The following is a 19014-nucleotide window of genomic DNA, read 5'->3' on the forward strand; positions in this document are numbered from 1 at the left end:
CAGCTGCAGGTTTGAAGGATAGAGCATAGCATATGGGACAGATGGCCTGAATCCATCCTTACTTTACACTCTAGGCAACCTCTTGATGTTTTGGGCCTCCATTTTCTTGTCCTTAAATGAGATTGATTCCTCTCCCTCTCTCCCTTCCAAAGGTAGTTAGGTTGAAAATTTAATGAAGCAATGAATGTGGAGTTCTATACAACGATCCAGGGTTATTAACATCAATGCCCAAGGTTAAGTGACTAAACATCAAAGAGAACGCCTGGCCTCTTTCCTCCCCACCACACACAGATGTGCCTAGCTGGAATGATAAGTGTACCTGGTGTGCTTGGGGAAAACGGCTGACTGGTCAGCTCACATCTGGAGCAGCCCCACGGTCTGCAGATGACTGCTTTTCATGAGCACAAAGGACAATTGTGAAGGGGTGGGGGACAGCAGACTGGGGGCTGGGGCAGGGACGGGAAGGCGAGGCAAGCCAGCAGGAAGGCTGCAGGAGACATGCACGCTCAGTCCACCTAGCCCAGGCCCCAGCCTGAGGTGGGCATGAATGCACTGATCACACATCGTTGGATTCCAGCAATCAATACAGATCCAGAATCTGAAATTGAATCTCTGTGTGATTCCCACTGAGCAGCCAGAGTCCAGCCTGGCGGACAATGGGGGAGCTCACCACCTTCAAAACATATTCCACATTTGTGTCTCTGACCGTTACCAAGTTTCTCTAGCCAAGTACCGAAAAGTCATTCAGGCTGGAGGACTGAACTTCCAGGGCCCTAAGTCAGCCTCCCCTGTCTCTCCTGGCCATGGCTTAGTGAGTTACTTAAGCTCTGCATGCTTCAACGTCCTGGCTGGGAATAGAGGATGCTAAATATACTCAGAAGGTTCATACTTATCTCATAGGGTTGTTGGGCGATGTGGTGTGTTAACGTAGAAAGCCCTGAGAACAGTGCTTGGCACACAGTAAATGATCCAGAAATGCCAGCTAGTATTATAGTCTATGATTTATTTTCCTATTTGTGAAAGTATAAAAGTTGAAGAATAATTAAAGCACATTAAAACTAGATACTCCAGGCACAGAGATAAATGAACTGTTTGCATAAACATGAATTAAAAGAGTCACACTCAAGTAAGAATTGTTCTCTGTTGAGGACAGCAAACATCTGGAAGGAATTACGGGGGGAAGAGGGTGGGTGGTGGTGGAGTGTGAGCAGAGAACACTCGGTGACTGTTGGAAGGAGATAATTCACTCCGGAGTGCGCCGATGATCCCAAAGGAAGGAGGCCACGCCAGGCTTAGACAGCGTGAGCGGATGCCCAAAGGATATTTACCTCCTAGATGCCGTTCCCACTAGCCAGCATCATTACTAGGAGTGAAGGCATCGCCTGGAAGAGTCCGCTCTAAAGTGCAACTGTGCTTACCTACATGTATGATTAACAAACGGTGTGACTCTACTTCATGTACAACCGAGAAATAAAAAGTTGTACCCCATTTGTGTATGATGAATCACAAAATAAAAAAGGGGAAAAATAAAAATAAAATGCAATTGTACTAAAAACAGGTACCACTTTATATCTATAAAATGAACAACTTGAAAATTGTAATATACCATGCCGTGAGGTTGACACACTTAAAAATCTAAAATGTACATATAAATTAGTATAATTTGGGGGAAGTAATTTGGCTGTGATTTTTTAAGAGTCATAAAAATGACCATGTCTTTTGACCTACTAATCCAACTTCTGGGAATTTATTGCTAGGAAAATTTTTTTTAAAAAAGGGGAAACATTTCAGCATTTATTTATCATGATTGAAAAAAAGATTCCACAGAAAGAAAATGGGCAAATTATAGTGTGTTCCCTTTAGGGACTCTTATGCAGCCATCAAAATCATGATGATACAGAAGGCAGGCAGCAGGGGGAAAATGCTTGTGAACTAATGATAACATTAGGTGGGAAAAACCCCAGAATCAAACTGCAGAGACTGGCCACATGATGGATGGAGCTAGAGAAAGAAATGAAAGGAGAACCGGCTTGCTCTGTTGGAGGTTGTGGGATTGTGGAAGGAGTTTCCTTTCTTTCATTGAGTTCATGGGAACATCGGTTGTGTGGGTTCAAGAACAATGAAGGACCCACATGAGCTCTCGGGGCAGGGGGAGCCGATTGTCAGCTGTGCCCCTATGGACAGACTCAGTGCAGGCTGCTGACAGGGAGGAGGACCCAGGGCTGCAGGTGCTGAGAGGAGCTGGCAGCTGGGCAGGGCCTGGGGCCTCCAAGGCTCAGAGGACCAGGTGGACCTGCAGGAGGAGGAAGGGGCCGGAGGGGGCTGGGGACACAGCAGGAGGGAAGGGAGTTGCCCACCTCATGGCCTGTTCTCTGGGCAAAGGCGGCCTTCAACCCGACCAGTCCCGTGGTTTCTACCAGGGAGCTGGCTCTGCTTCTCTTGGCCACTCCCATTCCCAGCTCAGAACCAGCATGTGCACAACCCAGCACCTCCTTCCTACTCGTGACATGCTGCCCTGTGTCCCTGTGCCCCGGGCGTCCTGCGCAGAGACTGACAGAGGAGAGCAGGCTTTCTGTTCTCCACCCACCCTGCCACAACACGTGTCCCGTGTGGATGGACACGGTGTGGACACACTGATTTGAGAACGGAATCCTGGCCCCAGATGATTTCTCCAGCACGCGACTCCTGTGGTCACCTGGCTGTGGTGGGGTCATGCATTCACTTTCCCTGGAAGCGTGCCTTGCAGTGACAACTCTTTAGTTCAACTTCCGGAGGGGAGCAGAGGTGCGAACCACTGGGGCCAGGAGCCTGAGGAGGGCCACGTACACCCTCCCGGCCTCAGTCAACCTGTCCTTGTGTAAAATGGAGATGTGTCCGGTTCACTAGAGCTGTGCCCTGATGAGGCTGGACAGGGCCCAGGGGGCACCTCATGGAGGTCTCCTGCCCGCAGGGTGGGGCCGACCCTTCTGCCGGTCTGCCTGCACCTTGAAAAACCACCTTTTGATCAGGCAGCACCTTCCACGGGATGTCAACAAACTGAAGTGTGTATAGAAGGGGTGGCCAAGATGTTCAGCGGCTAGAACCTAGACTTGAGAGAATACATGAGGGAACTGCAGACTTTTAACCAGAAAAGTTATCATATAGCAAGGATACAAGTGTCTTTGAAATTCTGAAGAGCTGTTTACAATTTTTTTTCCCTAGCTCTATAGTCCACCAAGGGGCAGGATCAGTGGATGGAAACACTAGGGAAGCAAATTTCAAGTCTGGACAAAATGCAAAATGTTCCAACAGAACTCGCTGAAAGTGAGCGATGAGCACAAGCAAAGGCTGGATGATCGCTTGACTGTGTGACCTCTTTGGGTTGAAGGGCTGGGCTGGGAGGAAGTTGAGATGGACTCCAACTCCTCCAGCTTTCTGTGCCTCCAAACTTACTCTGAAGTGATGTACCTCCTCCAGTGTGGCCACCACAAATGTCATGTGCTTCCAGAAGCATCGCTGAAGGATTGCTGCAGCAGCCTTCCCATGGCCCAAGAATCCTCATGCATATTTCCCCCTTCCCAGCGTGAAGTTCTGGAAGTGAATGTACTTGTCTGAATTTTTCATTGTTTGAACAAGCCTCGTACCAAGTTCAGGGTTCTCTTGTTTCCAAGATTTACAAGGCGGGGTTCTCCTTGCGCCTCATCTTCTCCCACCTCCTCCTGGGTCTGTCCCCTGCTACTGCTCTTCTTTCCTCCTGTGCAGAGCAGAGTGGGAAACGATCATCTCTAGACACCCAGCACCAGGGCAGCAGCACACCTGGCTCAGTGTAGCCCATGAAATCCCAGGAAACACAGAGACGCCGGGGTCTAGCCATAAGGCCCTTCTTTCAGTATCACCAAAGAGCCGTCTATAACCAAGAAAAGGGACCCCAAGGAAAGGATGAAGAGTCCCTGGGATGGCTCGTTTGCTAAGGAGGGAAAGGGGAGACCTAGAAGAAGGACAGGAGGAGGCAGAGGAGGGAGGGCATAGAGATCTAAGAGCAGTTTTCACTGGCCCAGAGGGTCCCTTGCTACAGCAAGGGACCTTGAACTAAGGAGGCCATAAAATAAACACTGTCCCTGTTGTCAGATGGTGTTCCTTTAGGCAGTGCTGGAGGCGACTTGCGGGGAAAGCTCAGGCTCCAGAGAGGACCCTCTGGGTTAGGGTTTGCTTTGCTTCCATGGGCAGCCTCCGCAGGTCTCACTGTGAAAGAGAGAACAAGGGCACTGGCTCGGTCCACTTGGGCTGCCGTAATAAATAGCCTTAGACTAGGTAATTTATAAACAACAGAAATGTGTTGCTCACCTTCTGGAGCCTGGGAAGTACAAGATTAAGGCACCAATAGATTCAGGGACACCAGGTGAGGGCCTGTTTCACCAGGTGTCCTACGTGATCCCTCCCATGTGTCCTACATGGCAGAAGGGACAAACCATTCCCTTGCACCTCTTTTACAAGGTCATAATCTCTTTCCCAGGGCTCGAGTTGCCTTTTCAATACTATCACCTCTTAATATCGCTCTTAATACTATCACTTGGCAATTAAGAACTCCCAAATGATTTTTGCAGGTTTTTGCCCCCTAAAATTGAGGGGATCACAACACCCAATATATTAAATCAAACTGCACGAATCTACTCATACGCACCGCTCTTCAATGTACAAGGGCAGTTTCATGTGGATCGACCTGAGGCAGGATGTTTAATTTAGCTCAGGGTGGCAGTTCGCCTGCGTCTTCAGGATCTTTTAAGTTGCAGCACCCAGGTCACATCCCAGGCCAATTAAACCGCAATTTCTGCAACTGGAACACCTACCTAGGTGATTCTACAGTGAGAACTGGTTTGGGGACCACTGGGCTTAGTGAGCACAGTGCTCTGCTTTTCATTCCCCTCTTAATGAGCACACACTGCATGCCCAGCTTGCTTCTTGATACCGGGACCTTCCTCTCCGGCAGCTCACCTCTCCTCTCCTCTCCTCTCCTCCGCAGTGTCCAGGCCCCGCAGCTCCCCAGACGACCTGAAGGCGCTGACTCGGAATGTGAACCGGCTGAATGAGAGCTTCCGGGACTTGCAGCTGCGGCTGCTGCAGGCTCCGTTGCAGGCGGACTTGACAGAGCAGGTGTGGAAGGTGCAGGACGCGCTGCAGAACCAGTCGGACTCGCTGCTGGCGCTGGCGGGGGCGGTGCAGCGGCTGGAGGGCGCGCTGTGGGGCCTGCACGCGCAGGCGGCGCAGACCGAGCAGGCGGTGGCCCTGCTGCGCGACCGCACGGGCCAGCAGAGCGACGCTGCTCAGCTGGAGCTGTACCAGCTGCAGGTGGAGAGCAACCGCAGCCAGCTGCTGCTGCGGCGCCACGCGGGCCTGCTGGACGGGCTGGCCCGCAGGGTGGGCGTCCTGGGAGAAGAGCTGGCCGACGTGGGCGGCGCGCTGCGTGGCCTCAACCACAGCCTGTCCTACGATGTGGCCCTCCACCGCACGCGGCTGCAGGACCTGCAGGTGCTGGTGAGCAATGCCAGCGAGGACACGCGCCGCATGCGGCTGGTGCACATGGACCTGGAGCTGCAGCTCAAACAGGAGCTGGCCACCCTCAACACGGTGACCGAGGACCTGCGCCTCAAGGACTGGGAGCACTCCATCGCGCTAAGAAACATCTCCCTCGCCAAAGGTACCCTCCAACCCCATCCCAGTCCCCAGAGCCTCCTGGGGCCCCCTCCTCTCAGGCCTCCCTCCCGCATGCCCCTCCCCAAGGGCCCCAAGTGCACTTGTCAGTCCAAGCTGTTAAGTCTTGCCCTACAGGACTCTGGAATTTTCCCTGGGAATGATCTATCTATGCCCACTTCCAAGGCCTGCCCAGGTCTTGCTCCTGGGTAAACCTCCCTAGGACAGAATGAACTCAACTTCCACATCTGTAGGCAGGAGAATGGCCAAGAGGGGACTCATCGGGGTCTGGGTAGCTGGAGCTTGGATGTGCTGGCTGTAGCTGCAGGTCTTGGGGCTGCCGGAGAAGGGGATCTGGCTACAACCTCCTGGGGAGGGGAGAAGGCACCTCCAGGTTCAAGTGTGGTAATGGTGAAGCTCCAAAGAGTGGAGAATTCCAAAACTGAGCCTAACTTTCTAGGCTTAGGAAGGTGTGTTCATACAGGTAAAAGAACATTTCATTTAACCATTAGTCAGTTCCATTTGTAACTCAAATGCAATAGCAAACATGTGTGGGAGCTCCGTGGTCCTCCTGCTCTGGGACCCAGAGCCCAGAGACCCAACTTCTGGCAAAGCAGCCTTTCCTTGACCCTCCCCTCTCCAGTTCCTTCCTGAAGCACATGCTGTCAGAGGTGCCCTTCAGGCCGCGTTGCCCAGTGCTCACATCCCACAGCTCCCCAAGAGCTGTCAGAGTCATTAAACTACCCTTAGCCTGCCAGTCAGCACCTGCAATGCCTTACTGACTACCTGCTGTAGGTTGGGTACTGAGCCAAGTGCACCTCATTGGGCATCTTTCAAAATCAGCACCTGTCTGAAGAAGCAGTGTGGTCCCCACTGGATTGCTGAGGCAGCTCACACGGCTTGTCTGGGTTACAGGGCAGGGAAGGGATGGAGAGGGATTTGGACCGGGCCTTCTGACTCTGGCACCAGTGTGCTCTCTGTCACGTCCCCCTCTGTCCTGCCTGCCTTCCACCTCCGTACGGGGAGCACAAACAGCCATCTGCAGGCATCCAGGCATCTCACTTGAACCCACCTCCTCCAAGACCTGCTCGTGAGCTCTCCAGCGCACTGAAACCCCCTCCTTTGAGCTTCCACACTCATAACAGCGAGATTTTGTCCTGGTGCCTTCCATTTGTATAGTCCTTTGCTCTGATGTGCATGTTTTAGTTTCAAAATGGTTCCTTGGGACAAGACGAGCTGTGAAGTTGATTTAAGGTGGGTGTCTTGATTGAAGGAGGGGGAAGATTTGGGCTGAAAACAACTGAGGCTCAGGGAGAAGTGGCTGATTACTCAGGGCCATGTGGCTGGTAGTGATACAGCCCCAGATTTTTTTTTCAGTTCAGCAACTTTAAGATATTATTTACATGCCACAGAATTCAGTTCTTGTAAGTAACTGTGCAATTCAATGACCAGATCAAGGGTTTTAATCCCAGCACCCAGAATTCATTCTACTGCCCTCAGTCCCTGGTCTGCCTCTGTGTCACCAGCCCTAACAGTGCATACGCAGAAGTGGGACTCAGTGAACACTGTGGAACAGCTGTTGGATCTCGCTCGATACCCGGCAGTCAGAGGCTTCCCCTGCTCAATTTGTTATCTGTTCCTGGTCACTTTGAGCTCAGGGGTCAAAGGAGGGTGAGTCATAGACTTTCCTCTTTCAAACTCATGCCCTGCCTTTCTGATCTTCTCTTTTTCTTGACCTCCCTTGTCTGTAGAAGTCCTCGTAGGCACTTCCTAATAAGAATAGCCACACCACCTCTGACCTGTGATGAGCGGGGCACTTCACAGACATTCATTCCCCTAATAGATGCTCAAGACCCCTAAGCCTCACATCCTGCAAGAAGTCTTATCTTTCACGCTTTGTAGATGAGAAACCCAAGTAACATTCCCATTGATTCTTATGCAGTTGGCAAGTGGCAAAGCCAAGGTCTAAACGTGGTTCTTCCAGGCTCAGAAACAAGATGGTCACTGACATCCTCTCCACAGCTGCAAGCAACAATGGTGGTGGGAGCTGAGGCTGCTCTCTGGGGCCTTTTACAAGGGCACTAATGTCACTCAGAGAGACTCCACCTCATGACCCAGTCTCTCCTGAGGCCACCACCTTGGTGATTAGGGTTCAGCACATGGATTGGGGACCACAGCCCTGGAACGCCTGACTCTTTACCCCTGGACACCCCTGGGCCCCTCCAGCTCTCCGGGTCACCCTTCATTGGCTCTCTCCTCCCTCTCTCACATCCCTCTCTCACTATTGCCAGGTACCCGGTTGCTATTTGGTATATCTGCATGTAACAACCTTTCAACTTTTCTGAGATAGAATTCTACTCTGGCTTTTGGATGGTGAATGTTGTACCACCCAAGTTTCTGGACATTTCCATACTCCAGTCTGGAGTGACCTCAGTTCCTCCCTAAACACACATACAAACACTCACATGCACATGTGCACACAAACCTGACACATGCACCTACACACAGGTACATACATGGACACAAGTGCATGCCTATAGACGTACACACAGTAACATGCATGTGCATGCACACCCTACATATTCCTACCTTTCGCCCTTCTCTGGCTCAGATTCCACAAACGACTCAACTGTGTATTTTTTTCACATATGAGCTTATTTACATTATTCTTGAGTTTGGCCCAAATGTTTTTCATCCTGTCTCTTGGTGATGCAGTTTTCTATGAGTTTGGTCTGCAGTTTGTCTTTTGTGGACATTCACAGTGGGGCTTTATGTTTTCTGCTTTGCTTTTGCAGCATGATCAGGTCTGTTGAAATCTGTGTGTGGATTTCAAAGGATCGGAGAATTTAAGATTATCAGAGAGAGGAGGCATCAAGGAGGAAGAAAGATAACCAGATGGGGAGACCTGCTGGGAGGGGAGGGCTGGGCACAGCCCGGAGGCAGGCTTCCCAGTCACATTCAGATGGTTTACTAGAATGACAGTTTTTAAAATCACAGTACTTCCCAGTGGAAACAGACTTCAGAAATCATCTAGTCCTGTTTTGCTATTGAGGACTCTGAGGCCCCTTGAGGAAAAATGATTTGCCCAAGTCAAATGCCAAGCCTGTGGCCTAGCCTGGGCTAAAAATGACATCTCTTGATTCACAAAAACAAGTTTTCCAAGCAGATTTATCTGGGAGCCTTCTTTTTCAAGAACAAGCACTATCTAGGAGAGTACCCCATTCTTAAGGGGATGTGCAATGGAACCGAGGCTCTGACGCTGGGACGTGGGCTTCTAGTGAATAGGGATCTGTTGGAGGTGTTGGCATCTCTGTGAATGGAGCCACATGCGAAATAGTGGTGCCACTCTTTGGAGGCTGGGGACGTGTGGACCAGGAAGACACCCTGAGCAGGGTGTGTGGCCCTGAATCCTCTCACCTGCTACATCTGACTCTGCTGCCATGGGGGCGGGGCGCACTGTGGAAATGACAGTTGCACCCAGCTGGGCCCTACCTCCTTTGCCCTTGAGACTCAGAAGACCACGGCCAGGGCTGTCTCTGCACCTTTTGGAGCTCAAGTCTCCCTGGCTCTGAAATAGGACTGACAGACCCTGTGCTACTCCCTTCTCAGGGGTGTGGAGAGAAGCCCTGGAGCTGGAAATAGAGCAATCAGTGGAAAGGCTCCACCCCCCATCGGGGTGGGTTCAGTGAGGTTCTGGGGTCTGGTGTCCATCACTGTACTGCTGGCTTCAGCCCAGGTGGTCAGCTGGCCCCATCATTTGTTCTGGGCAGGTCCCAGGTCCAGCATTCACAGGTCCCCCCACCCCGTCCCTCATTCCAAGATCCAGGAAGTAGAGAAGGGTTTGCTTCCTCCTCCATTGCCTGGCCCCCAGGACAACTCTGGTGTGGCTCCCAAAGGCTCAGTCACTGGCCCTCATCTGGTGGGAAGATGTGCCCATGTAGCATCTCCCACCAGCTGAGCAGGGGCAGGACTGGTGGAAAGAACCTGAGCGGGACCAAGATCGCTCCTCCTGCCCCAGCCCCCTCCTCACTGCAGCCTGCCTGGCTGAAGGAGGAGACAAGACATGGACGTGTGAGCAGTTGAGAAGTGACAAAGCTCACGTAGGCCCCCCTGGGAGCAACTGGTCCACCAGGGCTTCCTAGCGCCCGGAAGTACGGTCATTCTTAGAATCTCAGCCAGGGCTGTGTGAGGTGCGCAGCCACAGGAGGGGGCCCTGGCCTACACATAGCCTGTCCATGTTGGGGACCACAGTCTGAGGTGGGTGATGCTGCCAGGGTCTCAGGGACACTCCAACAAGGGCACCACACAGCCCTTTCCTAAGTGTCTCCCTGCCCACAGGGCCTTGGGAGTCAGAGCAGTAGGCATGACCTCAGGGCTCAAGGGGACTGAACTCTAAGGAAGGAGAGGATTTAGCCAATTTCTAGGGACATTATGAGGAGCAGGGTTTGCTGAGGAGGAGGAGAGTGTGTGTTTGAAACATTACCTGCCAGCCTGCCCAGAAGACTCAAACGCCAGCCACGTGCCAGCTCTCCAGCCACGTGCCAGCTCTCCAGCCACATGCGGGATCTCCCACGGGGCTGCAGCCAGGTCCTGCCAGGGGCTCCCACGGCCTCTGAGTTCACTTGTCTGTTTTCGTGATTTGGAGAAATTAATCAGACAGCCATGCTCGCAGCAGCTGGAGAGAGAGAACAGAGACCGGGGAGTCTTTAAAAAGGCGGGAGAGAGGCTGAGAGGACGAATGAAGGAGTACAATCGTAGGGACGGGACTGTCCTCCAGGACAGGCCTTGAATGACAGGGCTCTGGCCTCCTGTGGGCTCTTCTGAGTTGGCCCGGCCAGTGTAACCCAAGGATATGACCAAAGTTTGGAAACGAGTGCCAGCCTTCACTGTCCCCCAGCTTCTTAGAGTTCACCTCTGCCAAGGCCCCCACTAGTCCTACCTGAGTTTCCATCTGTGTCCATCTACATTCCTGTTGGGCACTTTGGGATCTACCTCCCCCTGGATGAGCTGCCCAAGGTTGTCAGGGTGATTTCAGGTGCACTTCAGAATGGCCCCGTGCAGTGATCTTACCATGGAAGCATCACGAAGGGTCAGGTGTGGATGGTCAGGGCCAGCCTTGCCCTTCAAGCTTATGAAGCCTTCAACATCCATGGTGTCATTGAATCCTCACTCCCTGCCACATCTGCATGAGAAAGAGATTCTAGCCCTCCTTTAATAGAACTGGGACCTGGGCCCAGGATGCTCTGTTTCCATATTCAACTCCCCTTTTCCTAATTACCTCCACCCCTGGTGTCAACCCTCTGGGTTGTTTTACTGGGCAGTATCCTTTCTCCCTTAGCCAGGGACAGTCCTGGAAAAATCCATGCCCTGTGTCTATGTTAGTCAGCTTTCTGTCACTGTGACAAAATGCCTGAAATAATCAGTTTATAAAGAGAAAAGGGTTTCTGTTTACAGCTTTGGAGCTTTCAGTCTATGGTCAATTGGCCCAGTTGGTTTTGGGTGGGTGCAGGAATGCACAGGAGAGGAAGCCACTCACCTCATGGCAGCCAGGAAGCCAAGAGAGAGAAGAAGGCCAGGGTCCCAGTATCTCCTTCAAGCCATACTCCCATGACACCACTTCCTCCAATTAGGCCCCATGTCTTAAAGGATCCACCTCCCAATAATGTCTTAGGCTGGGGACCAAGCCTTTAACACATGGGCCTCCAGGCCACATTTTAGACCAAACTATAGCAAGGTCACACCTGCACCAGCTCAATTCCTGAAGTCCTGGGTTCCTGATGGGAAGAGTGGAGGAGCAGAGAAGACTGAGAGGGGGTGAGGTGTATGGGGTCTGGTCCAACCTCAGAGATCCAGCAGGTTTCCTTCTCTCAGTTCCCTCTGCCTCAACCTGAGGGGAGATTGCCACATGGAGTCCAGAGCTCATTTGCCTCTTAACTTTTCCCTTCTTTGGCTGTCTGATCTTAAACCTGCTCCAGATTGATTCTGCAGCTCTATCCTGTGCTCTTGAAACTGGAATCGATATGGTCAGTATTAAGAGGATGGTGGCTCAAACCCCAGCCTTCCTCAGACGCTTTGTGCAACTCATGATTTAAAAAAAAAAAAAAATGTTGATTCCTTTTTCCCCTGTGCGTGTGCCATTGAACTATCAAACAGCTGTCGACTTTGGTTAGGGTCTGAGGACAGTGCCAACTTTTGGAATGTATCAGTACATCTCGATCTTGGCGGCCTGGTTGTTTTGTATGTATTAACACTCTCTGATCTCATATACTCATTAATTCATCAGATGTTTGTTGTGCAAGAATGACCACCACACTGCAAGGGTACGTGCTGTGGTTTCCTAGGGCTGCCGTAACGCCCTGCAACTGGGTGCCTTAGAATAACAGAAGCTTATTCTCTTACAGCTCTGGAGGCTGGGCTGTACCCCCTCTGAGCGCTCTAAGGGTGGGTCCCCCCTGCCTCTTCCAATGTCCTGGCAGTGGGGGATCCTGGTTCCTTGACCGGCAGACATATTCCTCCAGTCCTGCTTCTTATCACATGGTGTTCTCATGTCTCTGTGTCTGTTTCCTTCTCTTATGAGGACACTAGCAATTGGATTAGGTCCCATTCCCCTTCAGTCTGACCTCATCTAGCTAATCATGTCTGCAAAGCCCCTATTTCCCGACAAGATTAAAGAAGTTTGGGGTGGACATGGATTTGGAGGGGCATTATTCAACCCAGTTCAATAGGGCCTGGGAGTTTTTCTTGAGAGCCTGCAGGCTGGGCTTTCCCAGCAGGGGTGAGGACGTGAAGGATGGAGTCCTGCCTCAGGGGGCTGGACTGTGCCCACAGGACAAGGCCATGTGAGGAACGTGTCAAATGGCACCAGGTGCTGCTCCACTTCCGGCAGGAATGATGAGTGAGAGATAGCTTCACCAGGAAGGTGGCAGCAAGCAGCCTCCTGGGCTGGTGGCTCTCGGAGGTCAATAAGCTGGCCTGGAAATGGCAGGTGCAGCCGGGGGTGGTAGGAAGGTTCTGGGAAGGAGAGGCGTCTGGCCCCGTGGGTGTGGCAGAATGGACGGTTGCCCTACAGACCTGGATTGAAAGCATAGCTCCTTCACTGGCCAGCTGGCTGTGTGGCCTCAGACAAGCAACTTCAACATGAAGCAAGTTGTGGGGACCAAAGCCAATCACGTAGGCCAGGATCCCTGCCATGCTGGAGCCCCGCCCGGGAGGCAGCCCACTCTGGAGTGTTTAGAAGCCCAGCTTCCACCTGAGTGCCCAGCCAGAAACCTGAGCCTGCCTGCCGCCCTCCCGCCCCAGTACCTGCACCAGCCAGGGTCTGTCTACCTTCTAAACAGGGTCCCTCTGATGCCACTTCCCTGACCCAGGCTCCAGCCCACCAGGGTGGATTGCAGCCTTTGCATCCGCCTCCCTCCCATCCCTCCCCACGACAGCCTGAACCTTCCTCCTGTGCAGATCTGGTAGGGCTCTGCTCTCAGGCCCCTCCTGGGACTTGTGGTACAACCCGTCAGAATCAAGTCCGCGCTTAGGTCTGACCTCCGAGAAACCCATTTTCCCACCCTGCTGTGTCCCCAGCTGCTCATCCCCCTGTGGCTTACCTGGCACTGTCTTCCCCACCCCCAAAGTCCCAAGCTTTCAATTCTGTGAGTAGTTCAACAAAATTGGCACAGATGCATTAACATAGGTTAGAAATTATAACCAAGAGCTTATACAGCTTTTCTTATCATTAAGAACAAAAATAGATTGTCTTATAAATAGGACATTAGGACAAAATCGTATCTTTTACATGTATGAGCTATAAATAGGTCATATATAGGTCAGTGACCTATAAATAGGTCATTGGGTGAAAATGACGTCTGGGACCCCGGGACAAAATGGGTTAACGCCTACAGGGACGGCCCCCTCTGCCCGGACCTCTCCCTCTGCAGCCGTTAGTCACCCCAGGCCACCGTCACAACACACCACAGACTGGGGGCTCAGACCACAGGCATTGCTTTCTCACAGCTGAGGCTGGCAGTGGGGTGAGGGTGCCAGGGTGGCTGTGTCCAGGGGAGGGCTGTCCTCCTGGTTTGCGGACAGCCTCCTGCTTATTGTAGTCTCCCGGGTGGAGAGAGCGCTTGTCCACCCTGCAGGCCGGGGAGGGTGGGAAGCCTGCTGTGTGCTAGTGAGGGCACTCTCCAGTGTCTCTTCTTATAAAGCCACTAATCTTGTTGTGAGGGCCCCACCCTCATAACCTCACAACCTCGTCTGACCCTAATACCCTCCTAGAGGCCCCTCCTCCTAAAACCACCCCACTGTCAGGAGGACTTCAATGTACAGATCTGCAGGGACCCACCCCTTCGCTGGCTCCTGTGAGATGTCACTGTGGGTGCTGCTTCTTCCAGGGAGCCTTCCCTGATGCCCCCAAGACGGAGATAGGTGGCATGCTGTGTGCTTCCAACATGCAAGGCTGACCTTCTCAGCCTCAGAGGTCCTCACTTCCTCTGCAGACATCCTGGCCCTGTTCCCCTCTGACCTAGGTGCTATTTTCACCTTTCAGGGCCACCTGGACCCAAAGGTGACCAGGGGGATGAAGGAAAGGAAGGCAAGCCTGGCAGCCCCGGACTACCTGGACTCCGAGGTAATGGGGTTGTCTTGGGGGTGCCCACGAGTCCATCCTGCCCTCTCCTCTCTCATTGATGTAGATGTTGAGGCTCCCTGGAAGGGTGCTCTGGGGCTTGGCTTCTAGTGCTCTGTTCTGTCAAGAGATGAGGAGGCTGTTGGTGTAGTCAGAGGATGAAGCGAACCCTCTTCTTAGGAAGTGCCAGGATCTGGAGGGAAAGAGGAGAGGAGAGGCCCATGGCTCCACCCAGGAGTCAGAGGCCATGTGGCCAGGCCTCCAGACCAGGCCTCCCAGTATGCTGCTCCCCCTCCATGTTCCCATCAGGTGCTAGATGCCTCTGCCCCTCCTCACTTCCTGCTGGACCTGCCCAGGTTCTTGGATGAGTCATGAACACCTGCCCTGCCACCTTGCTGAACACAGTGACTGCCCTGCAGACCCCAATATGATGGGGAGGGGACTTTGAGTCCTTCCAGGAAGACTCTTCTTCTTAGATTCATCTTCTCAAAAGTCTAAGAAGTTACTTACTTTCTCCAACTCTGCGTTGGTCAATTCTTGTCCGTATACCACACATTTTTCCAGGAGAGTATAAAGACTTCAAAATGATGGAAGAAAAGGAGATATAGGGGGCAGGGGTCTGGTTATTTATTTTAGGAATTATACCTCTTAAATCTCCAAGTACATTGCCAATGCAGCAGAGGCAGGGTTGGAAGGAGGAAGCCCCAGCCTGGCCTCCATGCTGGCCTCCCCTCTCCGCAGAGCTCTGGAAACAGAACCGAGGGCACCCGGGCTGTCCAGGCTATGCAGGCCACCTTTTCTGCCTAATGAATCATAGGGCGGAGAGCTTCGGGCACATCCTGCACTTAGACTCAGCATTCTGTGGCCATGAGACTCTGGGAACAGAACCGTCGTGTTAGGAGGGGAAAGAAGGAAATTCCATCAGCCCTCTCTGTGGTCCTCCCAGCCCCTGGAGGCCACCCGTCCTCTCCAGCCACTTGACACTAGAGCTGGAGGAGTGATTACTGGGAGACGGCTTTCTTGTGAAACCAGCTAGCTTTCCAGGCCGGGAAGAACAATTAGTCAGTTAATTAAGGGTGCTCTGCTTTGCAGAGATTACTGCAGGCTTAGGTCAGGCCTCGTGGGGGCCCTGGGCTCTCACTTGGTGAGAGCGTTTGTTGATTCTGGCTCTCCATGGTGCAATCAGTGCAGGCAGAGGCCGTAGGGCCTTGTGGCCGGGAGCCCAAGGCCTGACTGGGCAGCAGGCCGTGCATCCCATTCATTGACCTTGCTGATCTCCATCCTTGGCTCCAATGCCTTTCCTATGCCTCCTGTGTTTATGGAAAGGAAGGGATCTTCTGTTCTTTCTTTAAATAGGATGGGGCACGGCTTCATCTTCCTCCTAAAGGCCAACTCCACACCCTCCCTAAAGACCAGTAAGCCCCTTTGATCCAGCATGAGGTGAGGCTCAGCAACCAGGCGCTTTAGATTCAGGAAGAGCAGAGCTCAGATCCTGCCTCCAGCACCCTCTATTTAAAGTCCTTGGGTAGGTAGGTCACTTAATCTGTCAGCGCGTTTTCTCATTTGTAGTACAGGTGAAATAATACCTCCCAATTCGATGTGAGGATTAAATGGGATACTTCATGCCTGACACACAGAAAGTGTTCCAAAACAGTGTTTGCTGCCTCTAAGCCTCCTGCATGCCTACGGTAACAAGGCCTGCTAACCGGGGCTGGCACCGCCAGCACTCACAGCAGAACTGGCCCTTCAGGCGGGAGGACCTCGTGCCTAACTGATAGGAGGGCTCGTGGGGAAGGTCCATGCTAACCTGTTAGACGCTGCTTTTGCAACATCTTTAAGACTCAGGAAATGTCAGCTGTTGAGGATTATGGTTGCATTAGTCTGTTGAACCAGACAGTGACCTCTAAGGGACTTCCAGTTCAGAGTCTGAAGCTTTGCCATTGTCTCTTCTCTCCCCAGGTCTTCCAGGGGAGAGAGGTACCCCAGGACTGCCTGGTCCCAAGGGCGATGATGGGAAGCTGGGGGCCACAGGCCCAATGGGCATGCGTGGGTTCAAAGGTAATAACAAATCTCAGTGTACCCTGGAGCCTCTTTCTCCCCCAGGCCCCAGCCAGCATGGGCAGTTGGAGTGGGTGGACCTGGGGTCTCATCCTGCCTCTGCCCAGCTGAGCACCCTCAGGCAAGTGTCTAGATCTCATTAAGCCTCAGTTTTCATCTGAAAACCAGAAATTCTCATGCGGCCATATCTGTAGGGCATGTGAGCATGGGTGGAAAGGCCGTGACACTTGAAGTCCCTGTGGTGTTGTGAGGGGGCCTTACTGTGGTGCAGCCCAGACATGTGACCAGAGGAGGCCAGCGGGGGCTGCAGGACAGACACAGGCCACAGAGCCGTGGCAGTCCCTCCTGGCCAGTGCTGCCGGCTTCCTCACATTTTGCATGGCTCTGTGTTTCCCAGTATTTTCAACTTAATTCCCTTCTTAGGTTTACATGGCCAGCAGTGTTTCCTCTGCCCAGCCCCCTTGTTCATTTTTAGGGGAACCTGCTTTAGAGTCAGCCCATATCTTTCCATTTCCCTTTAAGATTGTCAGACCTCTTGTCATGGCTGCAAAGATGAGGATGTCCCTTGCTCTCTTCCCAGGCTTTCTGCTCATCACGCATTGCAATAACTCAGGGAAAAGTATTAGGAATCCTGCCCACCCCCTGTCTGGGATGGTCTCTTCATCTCGGAACACTGGAAAGTCTTCTTCCACTCTCTAGCTTGTGGTGAACCGGGATGAGAGATTTCCTATTTTGTGTAATGCTCAGTTAAAAATTAATTTTAAAACAGATTACAAGAGCAGTATATCCTTGATGGAAAAAAATAGACAAGACAGATGTGCATGAAGGACAAAGTGTGAGAACTGCCCCCTTCCCCGGGGTTCAGCTCTTACTCTTTAGAATGACCACCATGAACTCTTGGGAACACATCCTGCCAGACCTTTCTCTGAGCACTTACACATATATGGTTGCCTTTTTTTTTTTTTTTTTTTACCAAACTTGAACTTTGACTTGCTCTTTTAATCCACAGTATGCTGTGCACTTTGATTGGCAGATATCTTTCTGGAGAGCCTTTGGAATAGGATTCCCTGGGTATTTTCATGCCCTTTGAGTTGTGCCAAGATCTTTCAGCTTCTCTGTAGAGCGAGATGCTAACTGGGAAAAGAACTCTGCTCTTTTAACCATATCCTGGGAAGGGAATTTCAAAATTCCCTGGCAACTCTTCTCATGTTTTAATCTCCCACACCAGAAAATTTGCCTGACACACGAACCGTCTCTGTGTATCTGAAGCCCACCTCTCTATGCGCATAAGAAAAGTTTAGATATGAATGTCTGAACCCTTGGCTGTTGCCCGGGAGTATCTGCTTGGTCTTCTCCCGTGGAGTACAGTGTGTCTTTGAGTTTGTGTGGTGGATGCTGATCTTCTGTGCTGTATCTAGGAGGGAATGAGACACCTCAGCTGGACTCCCTCTTTCCTGGGGCGACCAGAGCAGGCGGCCTAATCAGGGAGCTCCTATCTTCCCTGATGTGCCCTTCTATTGCTGGTGGCTCCTGCCTGAGGGTTTCTCCAGTACTGAGTTAATAACTCTGCAGATAATGTTTTCTTAACAATTAGGATTTGTTTTCATTCCTAATATCAGTCTTCCTCCCATTTCAGGAGACCGAGGCCCGAAAGGAGAGAAAGGAGAGCGAGGAGACCGAGCTGGAGATGCCAGTAAGCAAGTCCTGCGAGGTCACTGGGTGCTGTGCCCACAGGGGTGGAGCCTTGCCCATCCTCGTGAGACTGGGGTCCAGGGACTAGAACCATGTGCTGGGGTGGAGTGTCAAAGAGGCTCCCTCCCTTTGGGGGTGCTCTGCTGGTCCAGCAAGAGATGTTGACAGACTCCAGGGGCACAGGCTGTTTCTGGAGGTGGTAACAACCTGTGCTTGTGTGGATGAATCTGGAGGCTCCCTCCCAGTGGCCTCAGGAGCTGGCTGTGTATAATCTCAGGACCTCAGTATTCTTATCTATAGAATGGGGACAAGAAGAGTCCTCGCCTCCAGGATTGGGGTGAGAGGAGTGGATGCATGTGAAGTGCTTTGCCTGGTTGGACTCAGGATGTGCCATTATCAGCATTCCATTCAATGCACCAGTTCAGACCTCCTTCCTGAAATCATCAACCGTGCCTGCAAAAACTCAGTTACTGACCCTAGGAAAAAGGGGGTGTTGCATAGAAAAGAACACAGAAGCCAGGTAGAGTCTCCTGTTTTCCTCCTTTGCCACTGAGAGGGTGGTGAGGGTGGAGATGCTGCCCTCTGGCAGACCACCCCGTGTGGGAACCGCGTGGAGATGCTCAGGTCTCAATGCAACGGGCACAGGGCGCGACTTATCTGGCTGTGCCGCCCTCTTCCAGGGTGTGCATGTAGGATCTTGGGAAGATTGCCAGAGCAGAGTGAATAGAGTCCCCTAGCCAAGTTTTAAACACAAACAAAACAACCAGCACGTTGTTCTGCTGGCTCCGAAGCACGGCCGCCCCGTGTGAGGGCGTGAGCCCATTATCGCCTCCTTGGGCATCATGTTCCGGGCTTGGCCCTGGGAGGCCTTGGCCTGGGAAGGATGCCCGCATTCTCCGTTCCGTGGACCTAGGGACGAAAACCACTGCAGAGTCACAGGCTGACCCTGACTGAGAGCCTCCCTAAAGGGCTGGGCCCTG

At 52.3% G+C, this 19014-nt stretch overlaps 1 protein-coding gene across 1 annotated transcript in view; it reads left to right on the forward strand.

Moving 5' to 3' along the window:
• SCARA5 (scavenger receptor class A member 5) overlaps positions 1 to 19014 on the forward strand; it is a 106632-nt gene that overhangs the window by 57650 nt on the left and 29968 nt on the right. The window contains exons 4-7 of the mRNA XM_079139956.1: positions 5000 to 5674; positions 14207 to 14287; positions 16244 to 16342; positions 17979 to 18035. Of these exons, the coding sequence (XP_078996082.1) occupies positions 5000 to 5674; positions 14207 to 14287; positions 16244 to 16342; positions 17979 to 18035 (912 nt within the window). The remainder of the gene's footprint in view (positions 1 to 4999; positions 5675 to 14206; positions 14288 to 16243; positions 16343 to 17978; positions 18036 to 19014) is intronic.

Source organism: Sciurus vulgaris (genome assembly GCF_902686455.1).
Source record: "Sciurus vulgaris genome assembly, chromosome: 5".
Classification (NCBI taxonomy): domain Eukaryota; kingdom Metazoa; phylum Chordata; class Mammalia; order Rodentia; family Sciuridae; genus Sciurus; species Sciurus vulgaris.